This window comes from Anticarsia gemmatalis, chromosome 18, assembly GCF_050436995.1.
Source record: "Anticarsia gemmatalis isolate Benzon Research Colony breed Stoneville strain chromosome 18, ilAntGemm2 primary, whole genome shotgun sequence".
Taxonomy (NCBI): domain Eukaryota; kingdom Metazoa; phylum Arthropoda; class Insecta; order Lepidoptera; family Erebidae; genus Anticarsia; species Anticarsia gemmatalis.
Window position 1 is genome coordinate 10,988,705 of NC_134762.1, and position 25,566 is coordinate 11,014,270.

The 25,566-nt window shown below is 37.2% G+C and overlaps 1 protein-coding gene across 4 annotated transcripts; it reads left to right on the forward strand.

The window, feature by feature from the left end:
• The first annotated feature begins 82 nt into the window (after positions 1-82).
• Pcf11 (Pcf11 cleavage and polyadenylation factor subunit) lies at positions 83-25,508 on the forward strand. 4 transcript variants are annotated; one of them, XM_076126000.1, is made up of 16 exons: positions 83-328; positions 418-632; positions 1,619-1,744; positions 1,830-2,006; positions 2,621-2,806; positions 7,016-7,162; positions 7,334-8,135; positions 14,247-14,403; positions 14,716-15,002; positions 15,286-16,863; positions 17,097-17,433; positions 17,881-18,107; positions 18,402-18,655; positions 19,068-19,244; positions 19,620-19,797; positions 20,799-25,508. In XM_076126000.1, exons 2-16 carry the CDS (start codon positions 480-482, stop codon positions 21,161-21,163), a joined length of 5,151 nt encoding a protein of 1,716 aa, XP_075982115.1. In that variant the 5' UTR covers positions 83-328; positions 418-479; the 3' UTR covers positions 21,164-25,508. The 4 variants fall into 4 exon arrangements, with proteins under 4 accessions (XP_075982115.1, XP_075982116.1, XP_075982117.1 ...); XM_076126001.1 differs by having other exon boundaries at positions 2,624-2,806; XM_076126002.1 differs by having other exon boundaries at positions 1,830-1,982.
• The last annotated feature ends 58 nt before the right edge of the window (positions 25,509-25,566 follow it).

Consider the following 25,566-nt stretch of genomic DNA (forward strand, 5'->3'; position numbering starts at 1 on the left):
CATAATATTATACAATAAACCGGAGTAAGACCGGTTTTGGCCACGCGTCGGTCAGCTCTACGGTCAACCAATCATGGATAAGCAATACCCACTTTCCAGACCATTATCTGCACGCTAGCGACAGCGGCGAACAACCAATATCGTCGCCATTTTGTTTTCATTCAGCAGAAGCAGACATTGTTACGTCGATACGTATCATTTGAGTGGAGAAATTGCGAAGATATACGTGCTTAATTTAGTTTTAAAATACCTTAGTTTATTCGTACGTGAGGTGATTACAATCTGATATTGTGTTTATCGTCGACATTGCTGTGATATCCGCGATAACGTAAGTTTACTACGTGTTCAGTAGAAAAAAACCTCGCCATATTGGCTAACCACGTAACAAATAAAACTTAGTATTTCGTTCAATTACAGTGATGTGCAGTTGAAGATTGTGCTTGGCATGGTGACATCAACGACTCCGGTCGTCCATCAAGATGTCCAAAGAAGTAGCGGAGGAGTACGCGTCGAGTTTGGCGGACCTAACCGTCAACAGCAAACCCCTGATAAATATGTTGACTATCCTCGCGGAAGAGAACATCGACCACGCCGGGGTTATCGTTGAAACCGTGGAAAAGCATTTGGAGAAGGTGAATTTCAATTTTTAAAAATTAAACGCGCGTGTGGTGCTGTGGAATTTGTGCCACACGGTCACGTGAACCCAAGGGAAAAAATGGGAAAGTGTTCGTAAAATGATGACGCACGCTCTCGTTGCGTGTTTTACGTGTTTACTGTGACGAATGTGACAAATTCGACCTCATTTGTAACCAGTCCAAGCAGTAACAGGTATCTCCTAGCAATGTAATTTCACAATAATTTTGCCTAAGTAGTGATGACGTCGGTCGCTAGATAGATTTGCGCGAATTGTTCCGATCGGTCCTAGAATAACAATCTTGTTTTGAAACACTCGACTGACTTTTGTTGATTTTGGCAGTGAAATTCAATGGTCCTTTCATCGTGTGTTTTTTTCTGCTTCAATACAAGTAGTTTTTCTGACACGAGTTAAACACCAAGTTCAGTTGATAGACAAGTTTACCATAAACCTTTCCTTATCTATTTTTAACACTGCAGCATATAAAATAACAACAAGGTAGCTTCCCAGACATATGTTACATACAAAGGTTATAATAAACCTCATTATTTCATGGTCAATTTATGTAAAAAGTAGTTCAACATCTGAACAAACAATCTACACCTTTCCTCCATAACATTGCAAATAATATTACACAAAATATTTTATACCAGTCCATATTAATGTACAATTTTTGTTGCAATATTTAAATCACATAGGAGATACCTGTATCAAAAAAACTAGTTACAGATAACACTATCTACCTTCAAGGGTATGTAATCCTTATCTTTTTCAGTTGTATATCCAAGAAATTGTGATAATAAAGCATTTTAAAACTGAATTCTTATTTATTTTTCAACTTAACAACAATTAAAAGGTTGACAAAGCAAATTCTTGTCTTATTCTTTCCCGTTACCAATCATGAGCTGTGGGTGCAAACCTTGAAGCATACGGTCAAGTATTTGACTGCAGGGGTTTGGGACTAGACATTGTTTTTCTACACAGGTTCATCCTGACATCAAGCTGCCTGTACTGTATTTAGTTGATTCCATTATCAAGAATGTCGGAGGAGCGTACACACAGAAGTTTTCACAAAGCATCGTCAATATGTTTACACGGACATTCAAGCAGGTAATTCTTAAAATCAACTTATAACACATTAGTCAATTACAATTTGAAGTTTGGTATGCATATTCTAACATTATTATTTTCACAGGTTGACGAAAAAGTCAGGTCGCAAATGTTCAAATTGCGTGAGACTTGGCACGATGTGTTTCCTGCTACGAAGTTGTACCACCTTGATGTTAAAGTGAACTTGATCGACCCGGCGTGGCCTATACAAGCACAGCCGCAGCAGTCTAACATCCATGTAAATCCAAATTTTCTGAAAAAGGTGTTTTTTTAGTTGATTATTGTTTTGAAGTTGATTTAGTTGTACGCTAGCTTTAACGGTACATATCTTATGGCATTGCTTATTGAATGTTATCATACACATATTTATTTAATACTGTCCTGTAAGTACATTCTATTTGAGAGTAAGCAGACCTATGCTTGAGTATTGTGACATGTATTTCAGTCTAAATGTCTATAATCCACACCGTAAGCATTGCATGGTATATCCCTCTATTGTAATAATCCATCTTCAATGACCATATTGAACCCAGACTGATAATTAAAACCCAGGGGAAATGTAATGATATGAGACCATATCTATCTGTAAAATTGGTATCAGTTATGAGCTAAAGGTCAGCAAGGTCAATAGTAGTCTATTTATTTACTCAAACAAGTAGATAAGTTGTCATACTGTACTTTTAACATAGTCAAAGGAAAGACAGACATATTTCAAAGCCAAACGGAAGATTATAATTAATGCTGAGCCTTGATTCTTTGAACATAACAATGTCCATTGAAATCATACAATATGGAAACTGGGTATACTCAAATTGATAGATAAAAAGTACTCCCTATTCTCAATATAACATTATTAACTAGTTGATTATTACACAGCAGACAACAACCAGTGCATCAAGCAGCAACAACGTCGCCCCCCCTCCGACGGAGGAAGACGAGAAAATGCGCAGTATCCTCGCCAAGAAGGAGCAGGAGCTGCTGATGCTGCAGAGAAAGAAGGTCGAGATGGAGCTCGAACAGATGAGGCGGCAAGTCGAAATGGCTGAGAAAACTGTTAAAAAGGTATGTTTTTATTGTTTACTGTTAAAATACTATCTGGAAGGGCGGAAGACTTGCGGAGACACCTGTGCCCGACAAAGGGACGTGTTAAAAAAAAAGGATTTTGAGTCGCGGGGGACCTTCAAAGACAAACAAAATGTACGCGATAGTTACGATTTTCGTAAACTTTCTTTAAACAAAAGCGAGCAGCATGCATTCAGAGAAGGAATCACATTCCAGCTTCTTATAACTAAGCATCATATTTGCATTACTTTTATCTGGGTGAAGCTGCAAGGCATTTCAAGGGAGTTCATGAATTAATTGCCATTTACTACAGTAATAGATCTGGGAATTTCTCACAATTTTTGTCCATAAATATTTGTTCAGTGTGGGTAATTCCCAAGTTACTCAGTGTGATAGCAGCGTAGCGATAACGGCTGGTGCCGATGCGGGACATGTACAACTGGCACGCAATCCTATAGACAGTCGTGATATACTATTGACTCATACATCGCTGACTCACTCAGAGGCATATAAGGTTACATTGAAGTAGAATTGATTGGTTAATGCTTGATTGAATCAGTAATTATGCGGCCTGTTATAAGTGTTATAAGAATTTATTGATAGAGTTAATACTAGCAACCCTGTTTCCACTTTTAAGTTCGAAGGCTAGTATTCGAGAAGTGGTTTAGATCGCTATTTTTGTCTTATATTATCAAAGGGTCTACCGTTATTTTTTTATGTAGACAAACCAATCTTGTCTTTAATCTAAGTGACGTGCTTGCGTTGTACATACATACGTAAAATCACGCTTTCTTAGAGGTAAACCGAGACTGGAGAAGGCCATTTAGTACGATCCTGAGTATGTCTTTACAGGGCGTTAAATTCGGCTTCTGTGTATAAATTGCGTGTGTAGAAAGAAAATACTGATTTCAATACCTATGGCATAACAATGAACTCAATAGTAGCTCATATTGTAATCATTACGTGTGTAATAGAGATATTACATAAGTTGTGTCAATGTCAACTACATTTTACATTCACCTTCATAAACACAATCAATTGTTGCGGGAAATAAAGGCATAACAGGTGTTTTCAGGGTTATTGAAAAAATTGCCTGTATGACATCTTTTATTTAAAAAACTTCGGTTAACTGAATGATTTACGTTACTTTACTTTTTGAGGCTTTTTAAAATTGGTTACTCAAGCCAATTTTAGTTTAAATGACGCAAATGAACGATTCCTTTATGGCCAATATTATGCAAATATTATGCAATATTAAAAGTACTTGTAGGTACTGTATAATAATATGTGACTCATTGTATACATATGTATGGTATATTTATATACTCCGATACGTGGGTTTACTGTGAATGTCGCTACGAAGTAGCAGTAGGAAGTATTACAATATTGTTAACGGTTTGTACCACAACTAGAACTTACTTTGTTCAAAATCTATAATGAATACCTATAAGAACTTATACGACCTATTTTGATTGATTATAACGTCACATTTGTTATACTAAAACTATGAAGACTGTGGTATATCAAATACAGCCACGTTTCACTACTTTTAATTCAGTCCCATGTTATAATAGACAAGACTTGTTATTTTTTACCTTCTATCTGTGTTCTATAGTAATAGCCTTTCGTTATAACTAGACCCAGTTTCATAATCTTTGATTTTTTTCAAACTTATGATATACTAGCTGACCCGCGCAAGTTCGCTTGCGTCACTTAAGATAATCATAATTTTCCCCGTTTTTGTAAAAAAAATCACTGTTACCCTGCTCCTATTAATCGTAGCGTGATAATATATAGCCTATAGCCTTCCTCGATAAATGGGCTATCTAACACTGAAAGAATTTTTCAAATCGGACCAGTAGTTCCCGAGATTAGCGCGTTCAAACAAACACACAAACAATCAAACAAACAAACTCTTCAGCTTTATAATATTATTATAGATTAAACTCTTGATGAGCTCATGGCTTAGTTAACGACAGCCGCTCGGACCGAACTCTGAGGTTAAGCCATGCTTGCCGAGGTTGTTCTGTGGATTGGTGACCATCTTACACATATCGAGTTACTCCGTGTTTCGGAAGGCACGTTAAATTGTGGGTCCCGGTTGTCATTTTTGAAGATCTTTGACAGTCGTAAACTGTAGTCAGAAGCTTGAAAGTCTGACAACCAGTCTTACCGAAGGGTATCGTGTAATATCCAAGGTAACTGGGTTGTGGGTCAGATAGGCAGTCGCTCCAACACAGTTTGGAAAAAAGGCTAAGCTTGATATATGATATTTTAAACTCAACACTCAATACTTTTCTTTCCGTGAGAGACCCCTGTCCAGCAGTAAGAGATTAATTAAACTCGTTCTACAATTAAATAACATTAACCATTAGCCTTAACCGATTCATGGCCAATGACTCAACAGTTGAGTCATTAAAAAACCTTTAGGAAGGCCGATGGCTCAATTGGTGAGTCAAACCAAAATTGTATAAAAACGGATATTAAAAAAAAAAAACACTTAAACTACCATTTTTCAGATCTCATTAAACATTTCCGTGAATATCAGACCTGGCCCTTCAATTTAGAGAATATTTTTATTAGTCAGGTGTCATAAATCTTTTGTATTACTGCCGCAAAACATCTTGAATTTTTTTTAAATCGCTATACAAGTATTTGTTGCATATATTTAAATAAATATATATATATTTATAAAATTTATAAACACAATAATTGCTCGTTCGACATTGCCTGGCTACATTCAGTAAAATCGTCGTAGTCCTGATTATCTACAAATAATATTACAATAATAAATAATGATTGAATACTACTAAAATGTTTACTACCTCTGCAATATTTCATTAAAACCAACAAATACTACCTTGAAACGCCATATTAACTTTTATTATCCACAAATTCGAATAGGAGAACACAGTAACACGTTTCTGAAAAGCATTAAATCATTACAAGGAGCCAATGACTCATCAGTTGAGTCATCCTTCAGGGAGGCCGATGGCTCAAATGGTGAGCCACCGACCAATGAATGGGGCCTGGCTGAAATGTTCACGAAAATGAAGGTGGCAATGAATCGGTTAAACAATAATACAGTGAGTTACGTCAATCCACAGTGGCTTCGCGGTTAATTGTAGTTATATTTATAGCTAATGACGCAATACATGATACTAACTTGTGTTAGACGTTATTATGGAAATGACATACTCAATCTAGGTTCAATATTATGCTATTAGTTTCCTTACAGTATTTAGCAGTTTCTATGCTTCGAAATGTCGTTTATTACCTTATTTGTTTCACCGAAGTAGTTGGTGTCTGGTGAAACTATTAGAAGTGAAATCAACCAGAATTACGCTTGCTAAGCAAGGTTATGAAAACTTAATTGGATCATTATCTCACTCAGCGTTACTGCTATAAAATGTGTTATAAACATCTTTTCTCTTTGCCATTTTAAGCTATGAATCTGGGAATGCCTCGTTTCACGCCGTTTTGAAGGCATTTGTTCCTCTTCCTTTGATATGAAATGATTAGATTTTTGTTATTTCTCGGTAGTTATTATTCTTTTATAAAAAAAAATGAACACTAACATTAAGATCATGGTTTATTATGTACTATAAAAATAATAAAATACTAAAATTCGTTAGATGACTCAGTATACTAAGGAGGTATCGATGTTAGCGACTAGCCTTATCACGCGGGTTTGTTCGTGTATAAATCTGTGAATGAAATAGACCAGTAGTACTTAAGATTAGCGCGTTCAAACAGACACTTACACTATCTATTCTATTAAATAGGAGAATTTTATAGAAAAGATAGTTTAAGCATAACAACACGTCATACTCGCGGGTTAAAGAGCAGTAAATAAGATCTTATTGCGACTAGTTGATATCAGTACTTCATTAAATGAAGTGGTCATGACTTATCATGAAGAAAGAGCTAGCATATTGCATTTAATTTAAACGTGTCGATTATAATTTCTAGTTTTTCTTAAGACGGCGTGAGCAATGCTTGTAAGATAATTATTTTACAACTTTATAAAAACATCATAACCGCTCGAAACCGATCCGATTTATAATCAAAACGATACAAGTTTTGATTATAAATCGGATCGGTTTTGAGCAAAGATAATCGATTATCTTGGATAGATGGTGTTTATTATACGATATTGATGCTACGTTTTGTTTACGTCAATGTGCTAATATTACTTGTTTGATGCAGGTGCCAACAATAACGGTGACGAACAACTTAGCTCCGGTTAACAACGTGGCACCGGTACCGGCGGCCGTGGCGCCCGTGCAGGCCGTCGCGCCGGCCGTCGTGCCCGACGTGCCCGTCAACATTCCCGCCAAACAGCGCTTGGGACCCGTGAGTACTATGACATTGTTTTAACACTTGTATTACCTTACTTGGTTTATCGCGTTATTTGATAATTCAGTGACTGTGTTATTTATACATCGCAACATTTTCACTCTGACTCCTTGTCACTCGTCGCTGTTGAGACTACTAGGATTGCATCAACGTTGTCTCCATTTGCAGCCCGTGAACAAACCGGCGTCCCGCATCGCGCCCGTGAGCGGCGCCCTGGTGGCGGCGCGGCGCGACCCCCGCCTGGCGCGCCACCAGGCCGCCGCCAACAGCGCCGCCCCCGCGCCGCCCGTCGCCATCGTGGCGCCCGCCGCGCCCGTGCTGGCCGCGCCCATCTCGCCCAACGTGTTCGACATCAAGCCGCTCGAGCACGTCACCAAGCGCAAGAACGTCATCACCATCGACGTCAAGCTGGACGCGGCGCGCGGCGCCCGCGAGCCGCGCCGCCGCGACCCTCGCCTCGACAAGCGCGACCCGCGCCGCGTGCGCCCGCGCGACGAGCGGCGCCGCGACGAGCAGCGCCGCGTCGAACTCGAAGCCAAACCTGAGCCCGAGCGCCAGCCGACGCCCGCCTACGTCGACAAGCTGCCGGATCCCAAAAAGATCAGCAAGCTCCCGCCCATACCTAAAATCAATAGGGCCGAGAAGCGACTGACCGACGACGCGGCGCCGCCGAAACGGAAGCGAGAGGGCCGCGCCGAGAGACGCAAGCGCCGGGAGGAGGAGCCGGCGCCGCGGGTCCCCGAGCGCCCCGTCGTCAAGGAGCCCGCCGCGGTCCCGGCGACGTCCCCCGAGAAGAAGTCTCGCAAGGAGATGAAAGAGCGCGTGCCGGCGCCGGAGCCCGAGCCGAAGGCCGAGGCGGCCGAGGTGGTGCCGTTCAAGGAACTGCGCAACTACCACAAGGAGCGCTACATGCGGCGCAACCGCGAGAAGTCAGAGAGCCCCGAGCCCGCGGAGCCGGTGGAGCCACCAAGTAAGCTATCCTCCCATGTAGCGTGCGAGCCGCTGACCGACTCGTCTCCGCCTAGTCTTGTTACTGTGATACTAGTCTTAAGCGCGAGCGGAAACTATGACGCTTGTTGTGTGGAAATAAAATATTTTTTAACTCTTGGAGTATTCATATTGACGTGTTTTACGCCGGCACTTTGTACCCTTCTCTACTCGAACTCGATGAGTCGTTATCGTCACCTCGTTTATGTTTAAATGTTAAAAGTTTAATATTGTACCTGAGTTAGGATTCGATGAATTGTTCACCGAAGACGATTGATCATGTAATTGACTGTACTTCTGATCACTGGATTTTGCTACTTACAATAACATTATCTTCTAATTATTTGTACAAGTGATCTACTCTGATGATCTTGTTCTTTCAACTTCGCTTGTACCTTAAAAAATCGATAGTAAAAGTTGGCAAGTAAACCTGTAATGCACTGGAATGTGAACGACAGTGAATGACGATGCAGAAATACCTAGTTCTGAAGTACTCAAGGACTGGATATTAGTTGGAATCTTCCCTGGACAATGAGGAACTGAAATAGAAACGGAAAACGATTCAACACACTGTGATATGTGACCTTTCGAAATAAGTATTGAAACAAGTAAACTTCGTACCGTATTTTGAAAAGGGGGAGATTTACGAACATTGTATTTTTTGGGTTCAAATTACTGTGTAGGTAGTATACAGTTCGTAGTATATAAATTCGAAGGAAAATAAGTTCCTATTTATGTAGTCGTGCGAACTAAAGTATTTTGTGTAATTGGACAGCAAATATTGCTTTAGAAATAAACGTAAGTATTATTGAACAAGTTAATTCTGCTTTTACTGTAGATTTTGCTTTGATATTTTTTTACACAAAAGTTTTTACTAATTTGAATGAATGATTTTTTCCTCAGATTTGTCCACTACGACTTCAAAGGAATCTTATTAAAAATGAGAATAAGGTGGCTTATATTAGCATCTAGGTTTATCAGTATAACTGAACAACTGTCTTAACTAGGGATATATTTCATCTAACTTGTTATTCCTACCGTCATATTTTGTTGTGATACTAGGAAACAAATCGACTTGTTGCACCCTGTTAAAATCATTCGCAGATATTATTCACTTACTTGCTGGGCACAAGTATCTTGATATTGTTTCTTATGCATAATTAATTCTCATAATCGAATAGTTGACTTCTATAGTTAATAAGTCATTATGAATGAACGTATACGCTTGCTGCGTGCGAGTGAAAGTGCGTGCACTTCACTCTATCACATCATAATAGAGATTTTTTATAGAATTTATAGTGGAAATCAAGTTACTTACTGAGAATTCCTTTTACTTTTTGGACTCACTTATTGATTACACTCACTTGTCGATCGAAAATGCCACTGTAATGTTCTCTATATTTCCGTGATAACAATATTGCGCTGCGAATTTCTACTACACACAGTTCCTTGAACCAGACTACTATAAAAACTTCATCAAAATTCGTTAGTCGCAGTATTTGCATATAGATGTTCAATGTCACATTGCAACTTTTGTTTACCACTCATTTTGAGCAATATCCATTGCATTGGCTACTCTTGCTGTCTCCCTTCAACATATAGATCCATCTCTACACTAGACTTTTTACACATAAGATAACAACCCAGACAAATCGACCTATGTATATGATGTCTAAAATATAGAATGCAGACGTCTGATAGCGTCAATTTAAAATACCTACTAAGACAAAAAATAAGTGCATATAAACATGACGCAAGCGCATTATAAATAGAGTTTTAAAAACACTGCATTTTTAAGTGATAGGTATTGTCCTATATTCAGTCGTGAGTCGTATGTTTGTAGTATCACACGCATGGTGTGTACGCTATCTCGCTTTATCGTATAACCGTGTCCTTTTCCGGTCTTCACGATCTGATATTTGTATCATCGCAAATTCGTAAATGTGAGTGATAAATAGTGGTTTAGTGAAAGCCTATATCAAGTGAAGTGAAATGAATTGATTTTTTGTTGACATTTTTTAAGTATTCCCTCTTTTCTCAACTCTTATTTGGTGGTATACTTATCATCTAATGAAGTTTTTCTCCATAGGTATGTACTTTTAATACTATTGACTACCTTTTAGACCGTCGTTACCTAGCAGTTAAACTTTTAATTAGAAACTGTGCTCGTACATAGAAAAGATTCCTATCAACTTTGTTTTTTCAAGCAGATAGGGTGAATCCTTCGAGTATAGAACAAGGAACCACATAGTAGTAGTCAGCTAGCTAGTAGAATTATTCTTCTGGGTCCATGCTATTGCGTCCGTTGCGCGAGTTACCTATAGTCACTTTGTAGATGGCGTTAATGTGCAGTTTCCATAAATTGACCTTTGTTATGTAAAAGAAGTTTCGGGATTTAGGGGAACGTTTTAGTGGACAAATCTGATGAAGAAAATCTACTCTTTCAATGGTAAGAAAAAATCTGGACTAACTATATAAAAAGCAGATTTTTAGGAAAGATTTGTAGTGTATTTACGTCGTAAATCCAGTGACACTGGCTTATTGACTTATTCTGTAGCAAGTATAAAATATTTTGTGGGAGATAAATGATTCTGTAATATCTATGGGAACGGTAGTGTTTAAGTTTTATGTTTGAAGCGGAGTAAGTAACAATTTTAGAGAGTAGTAGCTACTTAGAAAATTGTACATAAAGGCCCTTCATAGCAAAATGTACAACAAGCAAAATGAGCACGGCACTTAAAATGTACAAATCGCATAATGTGCAAATAGCAAAAAGAGCAAATCGCATAATGTACAATACGCATAATGTGCAATACTTAAAATGAACACTATACGCAAAACGAGCAAAAAGCAAAATGTACATAATACTGTTAGGGCATGTTTACAAGACAGACTCGGAGATTTTTTTCTTTGATCGTTAGTATCCTAAAATCAGCGGGGTTTGTTCTATATACATACATAAAATAAATAATAATAATAATAATTCCTGAGGCGTGGTATGAAATCCTTGAATCATCGCCAAATACCAACGCAATGAGAGCCTTTAGACTCTACTTCGAACGGACGTGGTATCCCAAGTTTAACCCAAAGATTCTAAGCTGTGCCAACCAACGACACCGAACAACTAATCCTGTTGAAGGTTGGCACAGGCGTTTGAATGCAAAATTCCGAAAAAGATAAGTTTAATGTTTTTCATTTATAAATTAAAAAAAGAAGCTATGTTCAGTGATAATAAATTAAAAAAAAGCATATTTGTGCCGGCAATGAAAAATAGGAGAAAAGCAGACATCGTCTTTGATAGAAAGTATAAAAAAATACTAAACAGTTTGCATATTAAAAGTATTTCCATTAAACAATTTCTTCTACAGATGATATATACAAGACTTGCATTTTAGTTTGTTTTCTTTTAAGTTTAAATAAATAATATAATTTCAACAGAATTAGTTGTTGCGCAAGTCCTCATTGCTTTGTTATTTGGTGATGATTCAAGGATTTCATACCACGCCTCATTAAGTTCCCTTTATTAATATATATATAAACTTATATTGAATGTGAAGTTGTTTTATTAAAATGCTCTATGAATCCAACAAACCCCAAACTAAGAAACGGCAGTAAGTGGTTAGTGTGAACGAAGGCGACTATGTACATTTTGCTTTTTGCTCGTTTTGCGTATAGTGTTCATTTTAAGTATTGCACATTATGCGTATTGTACATTATGCGATTTGCTCTTTTTGCTATTTGCACATTATGCGATTTGTACATTTTAAGTGCCGTGCTCATTTTGCTTGTTGTACATTTTGCTATGAAGGGCATAAAGGGAGCTTTTTATAACTTAGGTTAATTATGTTATCAGGTGACCAAAATAGTTAACATTTTAACCGGCTAAAAAGAAGGTTCTTTTTTCGTCTGTACTCTTATGAGTATGAATGTGGTACTTTTATGCTCATAACTTTTATGAACCGATCTTGATTGTTCTTTTTTTATTTGATAGGTTGTGCATGGTGATGACCGTAATTATGCGCTCCATCCAGAATCGGAAAATAGTTTTTATGATATCCTTAAAAAATATCAATTTGTGTACATTAACTATGGTCGTGTTTGTTCGTGATGCAAAGTGATATTTTCCTTGGTTTTTTGTAAGAATTATGATGGTTTGCTGAATAACAGATTAAATTAGACGGATTTAGAATTAACGGTTTATAACTTGCTTATAAAGTTAAGACGTAAGTAACGCTTGCGTTCGCAACAATACATTTTAGAAATTGTAATTTAAATTATATCCTTCATCACTATTCAGCGCTAATTTCACTAACAATAACATTATTTTACAAGTGGCTAAAGATAATATTTTATTACTATGAAGTTGTATATTATTATGTTGCTTTGATTGCGTTTTTTATGTCAAAATCACGATTATGTGAGAACTGTAATGTGTACTTTCAAGTCGACTAGTAAATGTGATTTTAATAGGAGATTAACTTAGCGTTCTTTGGTCTCTGTCAACCCCTATGGGAAAAATAATTGAGGGCAGGACATAAAGCCGCCTTTGAAGAAACAATAACACTCCTCGATATTACATTTTAGGGTTTATGTGAAATAATTGTTTTTTTAACATCTTCGATACGGTAAATTTTATTGTGCAAACCTATTTCGGGTCTAGGAGCTTTTATGTGAGCAACCATTGTGATGCTAAGGTAGCGCGACGCGAGGTTAAATCTCGAAAACTACTCTACAAGGGTATATTCCCAATTCTCAGTTGTCACCCCGGGGAACAGTGTTAGAGGGGACAATTGGGAATATACCCTCACAAGACTACAAGGACCGAGGTAGGCCATGGAAGTCGTGCATTACGTTCGTCGTTGATGTTGCCAATATGACAGACAAGGCCTTAACTCCTTTCTGCAAGTATAGTATCATTAAAATTACGCAGCGTATCAAGCGTTTCATGACTTATCTTTTTCTAAACCCTTCTCACTGGAACTGTATTTTTTATATCTAATTGTTTTATACACGTTTCTGTTTTTCTACTTATATTAACTAGTGTGTAGTGATTTATACAAGTGTAATTTGAACCCAAAAATACGATTTTACAATTATTCATCTTGGGGCGTCTATTAAAAGGTACAAATCTGTGATGAAAGTGGATGGTAAGATGTGGCGCCCTCTGTAAAATTTGAAAACAAACGTGGTTATAAGTTTCTTAACTTAATATTATTATGCAAGAAGCATTACTACGTCAGGTGTAAAGATAGTAATTCTGCATAATTATTTACATATACACAACATCACCGAAAGATAAAAATGTGGGACAGTGATATTCTCAATTTGTAAAGACAAAAACTCTACTTATTTCTTCACTCTTTGGTTGCACGCTATTTCAAACTTATTTGTCAGTAATACAAATTGAACCCAGGAAACATTTAAACATAAAATTCAAATCAAGTACAGTTATATAATTTCTGAATTGTATGTAATACATAAGATTATTTATTCCTACACTCAACTATTGGACGGTGGAGAGAATCAAATATTAAAATCATTGGAACAGCAAAGAAACAAGAATATACATACACATACACAATCATTATACAGTCATACTCAACCTATTTATTTAACAATTAACTTACTAGACTATAAGTCTTCAAAATTAATTTAAAATAATGTACAAACCATCCATCGTGATATCTAAAAACCCGTTATTTGCATAATTAATCTACCTACTAGTTTAATTACGGTGTAAGTACGGATTAGTTAGATGTTTTGTCACTTATGCTCAAGTGGTGAAACTGCCTGTGAGTGAAAAAGACAATACATCTAATCCTACAGTTTCAATAACAATACAGTTATTAGAAGTATAGTAATAACGTCAGTGAATTCATACCATGACCAGTTCAAGAGAAAAAAGGTTGAGTATGGCTGTTCTAACACAATGAAGGAAAGGTGCACCAACAAAGGTATCCTACACAAAAGTTATCTCGGGACCAACAATAGGAGAAGTAAGTTAGTATACCACCGGTAACTAACAGGTAAAATGGAAGCCGACACGCAAGGTAAAGTAGACTTTGGCTACATAATTATAAAGTCGTATTTTCAGATGTGCCAGACGTGGTGACGGAGAATAAGGATGTCGATCTTAGGGTGTTGCATCCAGTCGTGAGCGAGGCGAAGGCGTCGCCGGTAGCTCAGAAGAGACCGTCCACTGAAGCGGCTGATGTTAAATCCAAGAAGGCTAAAATTGATAAGTTTGATGTGTAAGTACAGTTTTTATGTTTATTTGTGTGTTCTAACAGCTGTTGTTGAAGGTCATTGACCCCGGGGTGACTGATCAGCGATCATTATTTCTCTTTGTGTGTCAATTTAACGACTATAGATCGGGTTACTACAGATTTTTATTTCAATGCCGTGGTATTTTCCGTATATTCGTATCATTTACTTGTTTTTAATGCATATTGATAGTAAACTTTAACGCAGATCTGTTGTCACCTATCTAGAAAACTAACCTGACAACGACAGCTTAACTTTTTTCACTATTTGTTATCTAATAATAACTGTCGTAATTCCAGGCTATTCGGCAACGAAGACGTTGACCTCCGGCAACTGCCCCAAGTCGACGAAGTGAGCGCCCCACCACCTCCCTCCATCACCTCATCACCTAAATCTGACAGCAAAATTGATGATGATGTGTTAATGTCATCACCTAAAGGCTCACCAAAAAGAGACTGGAATGAGGTGAAGAAACGAGTTGATAAGAAAACTCCGTCTAAGTTAGACTTGGTGCGAGCGAAGTTGGCTGAGGCGACGAAAGCTAAAGACGGGCTTGGAAGACCGTTGCTGTTTAGTAAATCTCCTAGTAAGTATTTTCTTATAATTTAATTGTTATTAATATAAATTATTTGGGGTTGTGTTTTTTTTGCTATGGTCGATATATTATTTTTTGTGATATGACAATAGGTTCCGATTCAATTTTGTCGCATTCATGTTTGTAAAAGACTGAAAATCTCAAAATATGTGTACTTATGGGAGAAGTAACATGTCATATGCATGTAACCCTATTAATATACGTCTGCCTGTAAAGTATGAAAAAATTAGACATTAATAAATGTAAGCAAATACTTACTTGTCTTTACTTACAGGTGTTGAAAGAGAAAGGCGGCGAACGCTCAGCAGCGAAGATGTCGACCGAGTTGAAGATCAAGAAGACTTCGATGAAAACAAGAAGTCGATCTCCATCATCATGTCTCAGGCCAAGGAACACCTGAACGACGGCCAACTAGACAAGAACCAGTACAACACACTCATGTACCAAGTACTACAGCTCAATGAACGACTCAAACTCAAGGAAGCCAAACAAAGAGAGTCATTAGAAATATCAAAAAGAAAATTAAACAATGCCATTCATGAAGAAAATAACAAAGTAGCCAGTCCTAAATCATCTCCTAATGATAGGAATAAGTTCGGAGATATCGACGAGAGAGTGACTCCGTCAGTGTTCCTAGACACACCTCCAGACAGCCAAGGACTACAAGATTCCGACATGAGATTATCTAATGATGTAGCAGATGGACCTAAACCAGGTCTACTGCCATTACCACCTAATGTACCCATGTACGGCGGACCGTTCCCACCAATGTGGAGGGGTCAACCGAGGCCGAGGGGAGATGACTTCGGCCCTAGAAGATTTAGAGGACCCATGCCACCTTACTTCAGAGGAAAGTTCGATAAAAGAGCGCCAAGACCGCCGTTTATTGATGCTCCTAGAATGCCAATATTACCTTTACCTACACCGAAAATGGGCATGTGTCAAGGAGAATGCCCATTAGCTCGATACGAAAGAGTTTCCTCACCACCTCCACTAGGCGCTTCGCCAAGAGACTTCCCTATCCCACCTACAGACTTCAAAGTACTAGAGTACATAGACCAAGATCCGTTTAAAACTATACAGATCGATGGTTTCCCTAGAGAAATAAGGTTTTATGGTGATACAGCTGTTATTATGTTAGAATGGGACGATCCTAGAGAAATTAAATTCTTGCCTGGATGTCGAAGAGTCACATTTGACAATAAAGATTCTATAGTACTCAATTTTAATGAAGGATATAAGCAAGTGGAAATAGATGACCAGAAGTTTGATATTAAATTCGGTGCGCCGACGAGAGAACTGTATATAAATGGAAGATGGTACGAGTGTTTCTTTGGAGGTCAACCTTTAGGTGTTATAATTGATGGAAAGCCGAGATTGGTGCATTTAGAAGGTCCCATGCCTCAAGTGGACATCGGCAAAGTGAAACGCACAGACTTAGTCGCTGGGAAGATTAATTTAATTGTCAATGCAACTCAAATATACCCCGTTTACTTAGATGCTAAAGTACAGAAGATCTTAGTCGACGGTCAATACATAACTATTCGTTTTGTCGACTCATTGAGGACTGTTTTAATAAACGAGAAGCCCTTCAAAGTGTCGTTTGGTGATCTACCGAAGCCGATAGAAGTTGGTAGTGATAAGAAGAAATATTTCATTAGATTCTCGGCGTTGCCTAGGAATATTAAGCCGGGGCATATTGAGATAGCTAATATGGAAGGTGTTGGTGTGCCATTGGTGCCGCCTGTTCAGAAAGTAGAGGTGAACGATGTCAATGCGATGGAGACTGATGAAGAACCGATACCTAGACCTGTGAAGACGCCTAGTCCGGAGATCGATCAGGAGAGCTTGGGTAAGATATTAATTATCTTCTTCGTAAATTTTTGTTTTGTTGTATTATAATCTACCTTTGAATGGCACATAGCTTGATAGCAAACGGCGTCAAAAAGTCCATTAATGTCAGTCAAAAATGCATGTAATCATTTGTAAATTAAATGTCACGAAGGGTTATTTTTAGTTCATAGGTGTATTTTACATCAAATAATTAAATACTTCTGTAACAAAATAAAATATCTCCTTTCCTAGGTCTCGACATGCTAGCCAGCGTGATGCCGTCAAGCACGGTGCCGGCCTCTAGCTCGGAATACAGTCTCGCTGAGCCCCTATTCTCCAAGACAGACAAGATCCCTGGCCTAGAAACACCTTCAGAGGAAAAACCACCGAACCCAATACTGCCCATACTTAGTAATATCAATGTTAATGATTTGTTCGCGAAGCTAGTCGCTACAGGCATTGTACAAGTGCCCAATGAGACGAAGACTGAGAGTAAGGAGGAGGCAAAAGTGGAAGAAGTTAAGAAGCCGAGAGAAGATAGAAATGTTATACACAGAGTTGATTTTATGAAACCTGAGACTTTGAGAGTGTGAGTATAATTATGAGTATAAAGTTACTTATTAATGCATCATTACGAATTTGGAGTTTCTGTTGTCATAGATAATGTCTCAGTTAAGTTTCAAGTTGGATACATTCCTCCACATCACATCATTTCAGTAAAGTCGGACAAAGAACGAAGGACTAGAAAGGAAACTGGTTTAACAAAAAAATCCTTAATATAAGTTTATGGAATTTTGATAAACTTTACATAAAAATGTTTGCTTCCAAAACTGTCCAATCCATTAAGTCGAGTTTAAAATCTAAATAGACTGAGCATTATTACTATTATTACGTCATCGATTTTTCTCCAAACAAAAAGACAACTTTCGCTCAGAATTGCTGTGGTCATTGGACTACGATGTTATCGTCACATCTTTAAAGCATTGTTTAACGTTGAAATTCCATATGAATACTTATGTAACTTATTATTCCACAGTAAGCAGCCCGGCTTGGTGTCTCGTCTGTACGGCGGCATGCAATGTTCCGGCTGCGGGGCGCGCTTCCCGCCAGAACACACAGTGCGGTACTCGCAGCACCTCGACTGGCACTTCCGACAGAACAGGCGCGACAGAGACTCGGCCAGGAGAGCGCACTCCAGACACTGGCATTACGACCTGTCTGACTGGGTGCAGTATGAGGAGGTCGAAGATTTGGAGGAGAGAGGTAAATTAGATTTTCGTTTTGTATTGAGTAATATTATATAAAAACGAATGTAGAATTGTGGCATTGTTGTTTTCGAAGAATTACGTTTATTGTATTTCATTTTAATTTTAAGCATTTACTGAACACTAATTTTCTTTAAAATTCTGCAGTAGTATTTGTTTTGTCTTGGAATTTGAACCTTTGTAGCTGTCGCATAAACTATTGATACCCTTCCAAGACTCCTTAACCTGAGCAATTTGCAACCTTTTGCTTTCTAATGAGTCGTAAGTATATTAACAATGCATTTTATTTCAGAAAAGAGTTGGTTCGAGACGGGCGGCGCGGTGCCCGCAGCGGGCGCGGGCCCCGCGGCGGCGGAGGGCGAGGCGGAGGCGAGCGCGGCCGAGGCGCCGTCGGCGGCGGCGGGCGCGCCCGCGGCGCACACGTGCGCGCTGTGCGGCGACACGTTCCTGCAGTTCTACAACGAGGACAAGGAGGAGTGGCACCTGCGGAACGCGCTCAAGCACGGGGACGACTACTACCATCCGCTCTGCTTCGACGACTACAAGGTGAGTCATTACTATTGGAACAAGTAATCTGTTACTCCACAGAAACTCCATGGTTACGCCAAGTAACGTGATAATCCTACTGTTCACACAATTTCATCCACCTAGACGTACCACAGAATACAGGCCTTTACAAACTTTCTGTCCTAAATATATTCTATCGGATAGATCTTAATCCGTTATACTCTTTACACTGAATACAAAAAAATACGTTACTACCCACCAAACAATAGTTATGTTTCAACAGAAAAAAATGAGAATCTAATTAATATAAATTCACTTAGTTCAACACTTTCCTTTTTAAAAGCTACATAATTCTAACTCGGAAATTACGTTAGGTTCAAATGTATTCCTTATTTTACGTTATGAACTATCGCAACCAACACTAAAATAAACCTAATAACTTTTTCTCCAGTCATCCCTAACCAAAGAAGAGCCGCCTAAAGAGGAGTTATCGGACGAGGTGACTCCCGTAGAGAAGATAGAGGACGACGCCATAGAGATCAAGGATGTGGAGACGATAGAGGAACAGTCTGACAACGAGTCTGTGGTCGAAGTCGTTGAGGATAAGGAGTCTAGTGAACCTGTTGAGGTTAGTACTCGATTTTTATATAGTTTCGTAGCGGTGGTTTAAGAAAATGTTTACAATTGTTGTTAATTTATTTTGGCCGTGATACCTTGTGTAGTGAATCCAAGTTTTATGCAAGTATATTATTATAGTAATCTTACTGAATTTACCTATTTGCTTTGATTAACAATTTAAATAGAAACTAGAATAATATTCTTTATGTGATTATGTAGTTATTAGGAATGCTGTAGCTGTAATGAAGAACAGCGTCGCGCCGCGTATCTATTAAAATCAAATCATAAATCCAACTGTTGTCAAATAAAACAGAAAAAATGTACAAAAATAAAACTACCAATCGTATTTTTATAAATTGTCAACAAAACTCGTATTTTCTAACAGATCGATGAAGAGGGCGAGGAAGACGACGTGGTGTTCAAAGCAGAGCCTGTGGAGGAGGTGGTAGTGGACGATGACAACGACACGGACGACGAGACCGCCGCCACCCGCGCCGAGAGAGACCGGCAGGCTGAGATTGACTTCAGCAAGATTAAGATCAAGCAGGAACCTATTGACCCTGGTATGTACACATTTTGTTGTTATAGTACGGCCGCTGAGTAATAACCGATTTGACAGATTATTCTTTAAATTAATCGATATAACCTTGCACGAGCGACACATTTGCCGAATGATTTAGAACACCTCTTTAATATAAAACTTTAAATGTCAAAATGTCAGAATTAAGTAATTTTCCAATAAACACTGTTTCAAAACTTAAAATAGTTTGTAAATAATATGAAAACATTTATTTTTTGTTCTTTGGCGCGCTTGTACGAAGTTACCTCGTGCGGATTCGTGCGTCTAGTTTTCATAGTGATGTGCTTAATAGTATTCGGTCCGAATTCATTGGAATAGGTATGATTTTTATTGCAAGGAATATTGATGGAATATAGGGATAAGGAATATGGATATTTATTTTTTTTCATCAAGGTTACTCCACCTAATGAAGAACTTGTGTCTTTAACTATTATTGGTTTTGATTTTATTTAATTACACTCTATACTAGAATATTTAAAAACAAACTGTTCCAAAATGATATTAGGGTTACTGGTTCAGTCACTTCACTAGTATTGTCAATTTGTCATGTGTCAAATCGGTAATAACTCAGCGGCCCTACTATACCAGCCTACTTTCGCGGTCCAACTCATGTATAAATCATGTATCATCTTTTTTGTGTGATGCTGGTTCTTCAATTATCTCTATGCTAAATTTCAACAAAATAACTCTGACTATCGCGTAGGAACGTGCCACAGTGATGGATACAAAGATAGTTTTTAATGGATCCAAAAATTTTCGGATGGGATATTTACCTGTGAAACTACGGTAAAATCTTTGGGAACGTAACAGCGTACTCCCGCTCCATTGCAATTTTAGGTTATGAGTATCGAAAAAATATTTTATTTGTTTTTCTACTTGAAGGTACGATGACACTAAATGAAATGTGGTAGACATTTCATTTAGTGTCATCGTACTAAGTCAAAATACATACTGTACTCAACTAACCAACCGTCTCTTCCACAGACGACGAACCAATAATAACAGCAGAGGAAGAAACGATCCAGACCAGCGTCGACACAACACACGCGACGGTAGAGTCATCTATCGACGGGAACTTGCAACTCGACGCGGCGAACGCGCCGGCCACCGTGCTACCTATCGGCGGCATTCGCATCAACATATCCAAATCCCTGCCTTCCTTCGTCACTCAAAACAATGACCAGGATAAAATGCTCGAAGACATTAGTGCTGATGATGAGCCTTTACCACCTGGTGAAGAACCGGAATTAGAGTATAAACTAAAACCGTCGTTAGAAGGTGTACAGTTTAGTAGACAACCACCAGTTTGTAAAGGCAATGAGTTGTCAGGACTTTGTTCTATCATGTAATAGTGAGTTCGTGCAATATTTTACCTTATGGTAATTTACTATGTCAATAAACTAATCGAGTTTTCATTGGTATTGTGTACCAAATGTTTTGAAAAGCATTTTGATGCTTACATGTCGTTTTACGATATGCTTTTGTGTTGACAATACAGTCTAGAAACTTACGGCTTTCTGAATAATTAATGTAAAATATTTTCTTTTGGTTCGATTTAATCGAAATATTAATTGTGCATAATAAAAATATCGCATTTATAAAGGCAGCTATGATTTGCGATTCAATAAAATATTGTAAAAAAAATCAAATTATAAAAAAAATGGATTGATTTGTTGATTGTATTTAATGTATCACAAAACTAAATGTTTTTGATTTAATTTAGGCCTAATGATGAGAAAAAAAATGTTATAATTTTGTTTTCAAATTGTACCTCAGATTTGGTACTTTATTTTGCAATGTGAAGTTATTATTGGACTTGAACATCATATTATGTTAAGGTCGCTAAAATTTGGTGAGGGTTCGACTCCCTAGCTGACCAAAGAGAGATTTCAAACAGTTAATTCATAACACGGTGCAACTCATATGCCAGTGAGTTGAATAGATGTATATTAAGGCCGGGTTTCCACCGCGAGCGGAACGGACCCACCCGGATTAAAGAATGGTGGAAATACAAGTATGCAGTTTGCTTGCTAGTTCTGCTCGCGGTGGAAATCTGACTTCACGCTGTTTCTTGCAATAGAGGCGTTTTTTTTTTGTAAATAACTACTTCCCAAGTAAATAGTCTGATAACGGATTAATTACCTCTCGTAGAAACGCTATTTGTGTCGTCGCTGAAATGAAACACAGTTTCATTTACTATGTATCACATACAGGAATTGATGCGGTTTATTTACACATAGGATAGTTCTTATTACGAACAAATTAACTTGGATGTATTAAATAAGACATTTTAAATGTGTTTAGTTTAAAAATTCGCTAGTTTTTGGTTTTGGTACTTGTGTATGCAATGTAATTATAAAAATTCATGGATTTTGATGCTCTTCAGTATCAATGATAAAACATTTGTTAGTTAATACTCCATCCTTTTATCTTGTTTGTAATTAGAATGTCCCTATATATTGCTTATTATATAATCTTATCTCTACTGCCAATATTATATTAATCAAGGTGCATTCTTCCTACGAGCCTTTACTCGGCATAAATATAATAATATTATTTACTAGATATAATTCTTCTTCTTCCATTATACGTACTTTAAGACATCGCGGTATTCCTGTATGTAGATTCATAAAATCTTTATTTTCAAAGAAATTGTATGCATTGTCTATCCTACTAATTATAGATAAAGACAAAACATACGTACATGTATGAATAAAGGAGAAAAGCATTCATTTTAAACGTAATGTTAGCCGTTTTTTTGTCTGCGCACAATCTGCCCTTCATAGCAAAATGTACAACAAGCAAAATGAGCACGGCACTTAAAATGTACAAATCGCATAATGTGCAAATAGCAAAAATAGCAAATCGCATAATGTACAATACGCATAATGTGCAATACTTAAAATGAACACTATACGCAAAACGAGCAAAAAGCAAAATGTACATAATACTGTTAGGGCATGTTTACAAGACCGACTCGTGGAGATTTTTTTCTTTGATCGTGGTATGAAATCCTTGAATCATCGCCAAAAACCAACGCAATGAGAGCCTTTAGACTCTACTTCGAACGGACGTGGTATCCCAAGTTGAACCCAAAGATTCTAAGCTGTGCCAACCAACGACACCGAACAACTAATCCTGTTGAAGATTGGCACAGGCGTTTGAATGCCAAAATTCCGAAAAAGATAAGTTTAATGTTTTTCATTTATAAATTAAAAAAAGAAGCTATGTTCAGTGATAATAAAATTAAAAAAAGCATATTTGAGCCGGCAATGAAAAATAGAAGAAAAGCAGACGTCGTCTTTGATAAAAAGTATCAAAAAATACTAAACAGTTTGCATATTAAAAGTATTTCCGTTAAACAATTTCTTCTACAGATGATATATACAAGACTTGCATTTTAGTTTGTTTTCTTTTAAGTTTAAATAAATAATATAATTTCAACAGAATTAGTTGTTGCGCAAGTCCTCATTGCTTTGTAATTTGGTGATGATTCAAGGATTTCATACCACGCCTCATTAAGTTCCCTTTATTAATATACAGGGTGTCCCAAAACTCAACGATAATCCGAGACAGGATGAAAGGCCAAGTCATACCGGCTATAGGAAAAATAAAAAAAAAATTCCATATCACTTAGTTCAGCAATAATAGACACTTTTCAAAAAAGTTGAAATTCCACACCCTTGGTCGCATTTTCAAGTCCTGTGATCACCAATGTCACAATTTCGCTGTGCTTTTTTTAATTTCGTGATCTTAATTAAATATGCTATTAATCGTATAACAAATTAATGCACAAAACATTGTTAATTTCATAAAAAAAGTTAAGTTTTAGTGAGTCATCTTTCTCAAAAATATCTTTAGTCAACTTTAACGCTTCATACTGAAAAAAAAATGTAGTACACTACCCTTGGCAAGTTATTTCAAAAGTTGGCGCATTTAATCAAGATTTCAAAATGGTATAACACTTGCCACTTTTCTTGCCATTAAAAATGTTATTTTTATTTGAACGAAGAGTATCCTCGCAAATGGATCGGACGCAGTGGTACAATTTTATGGCCTCCTCGTTCTCGTGATCTAAATACAGTAGATATTTTTTACTGGGAATGCATAAAAGAAAAAGTTTATTCCAAATCAATACAAAATCTGTCAGAACTTAGCCAGAAAATTGACACAGCGTCAGAGGAAATAAATGCAAGGAATTTTGATTGACTGGTGCAAAGGTCTTTTGTAAGGCGTTGCAGAGCCTGAATTCATGCTAGAGGAAAACAATTCGGAATTACTTTAGTTTAAGGAGAATAATTAAATAAGATCGATGGTTCGTTCATTGTTTTTTTTTTATTATTATAACCTATTATGTTTATTACATTAAATATTTGTTATGGACTGACTCAATTACCTCTTTACTAAAAATAATTGCTTTCCTCTGGCACGAATACAGGCTCTGCAACGGCGTACAAAAGATTTTTTCACCAGTCAAGCAAAATTCCTTGCATTTATTTCTTCTGACGCTGTGTCAATTTTCTGGCGAAGTACTGATAGATTTTGTATTGATTTTGAATAAACTTTTTCTTTTATGCATTCCCAGTAAAAAATATCTACTAGATTTAGATCGGCGGAACGAGGATGCCATAAAATTGTACAACTGCGTCCGATCCATCTGCGAGGATACTCTTCGTTCAAATAAAAATAACATTTTTAATGGCAAGAAAAGTGGCAAGTGTTATACCATTTTGAAATCTTGATTAAATGCGCCAACTTTTGAAATAACTTGCCAAGGGTAGTGTAGTACATTTTTTTTTCAGTATGAAGCGTCAAAGTTGACTAACGATATTTTTGAGAAAGATGACTCACTAAAACTTAACTTTTTTTATTAAATTAACAATGTTTTGTGCATTAATTTGTTTTACGATTAATAGCATATTTAATTAAGATCACGAAATTAAAAAAAGCACAGCGAAATTGTGACATTGGTGATCACAGGACTTGAAAATGCGACCAAGGGTGTGGAATTTCAACTTTTTTGAAAAGTGTCTATTAGTGCTGAACTAAGTGATATGGAATTTTTTTTTATTTTTCCTATAGCCGGTATGACTTGGCCTTTCATCCTGTCTCGGATTATCGTTGAGTTTTGGGACACCCTGTATAAATAAACTTATATTGAATGTGAAGTTGTTTTATTACAATGCTATATGAATCCAACAAACCCCAAACTAAGAAACGGCAGTAAGTGGTTGGTGTGAACGAAGGCGACTATGTACATTTTGCTTTTTGCTCGTTTTGCGTAGTGTTCATTTTAAGTATTGCACATTATGCGTATTGTACATTATGCGATTTGCTCTTTTTGCTATTTGCACATTATGCGATTTGTACATTTTAAGTGCCGTGCTCATTTTGCTTGTTGTACATTTTGCTATGAAGGGACAATCTGCGGCTGATTATACGCCCATGAACGCGTACTATGAATTTTTAAAACGAAATGTGATATTAAACTTAAGTTAACGACTTATTTAACAGCGAATGTGAGTTTGGTTTATGATTGACGAATTAATTTTGTATATCATGTATTAGTGTAAATATAAGTTTGTAAATATTTAGTGTAATGTCTTAAGGGTACAAATTGTTACTTGCACTGTTTGTATGTACTTGTATGATCGATGTATGTGTATATAATTAATTATAGAGAATCTCTGCGTTTGAACGGTTTTTATTTCATTGAGATTTCTTTCTTTAGCAAGCTTACCCCTCTTAGTTA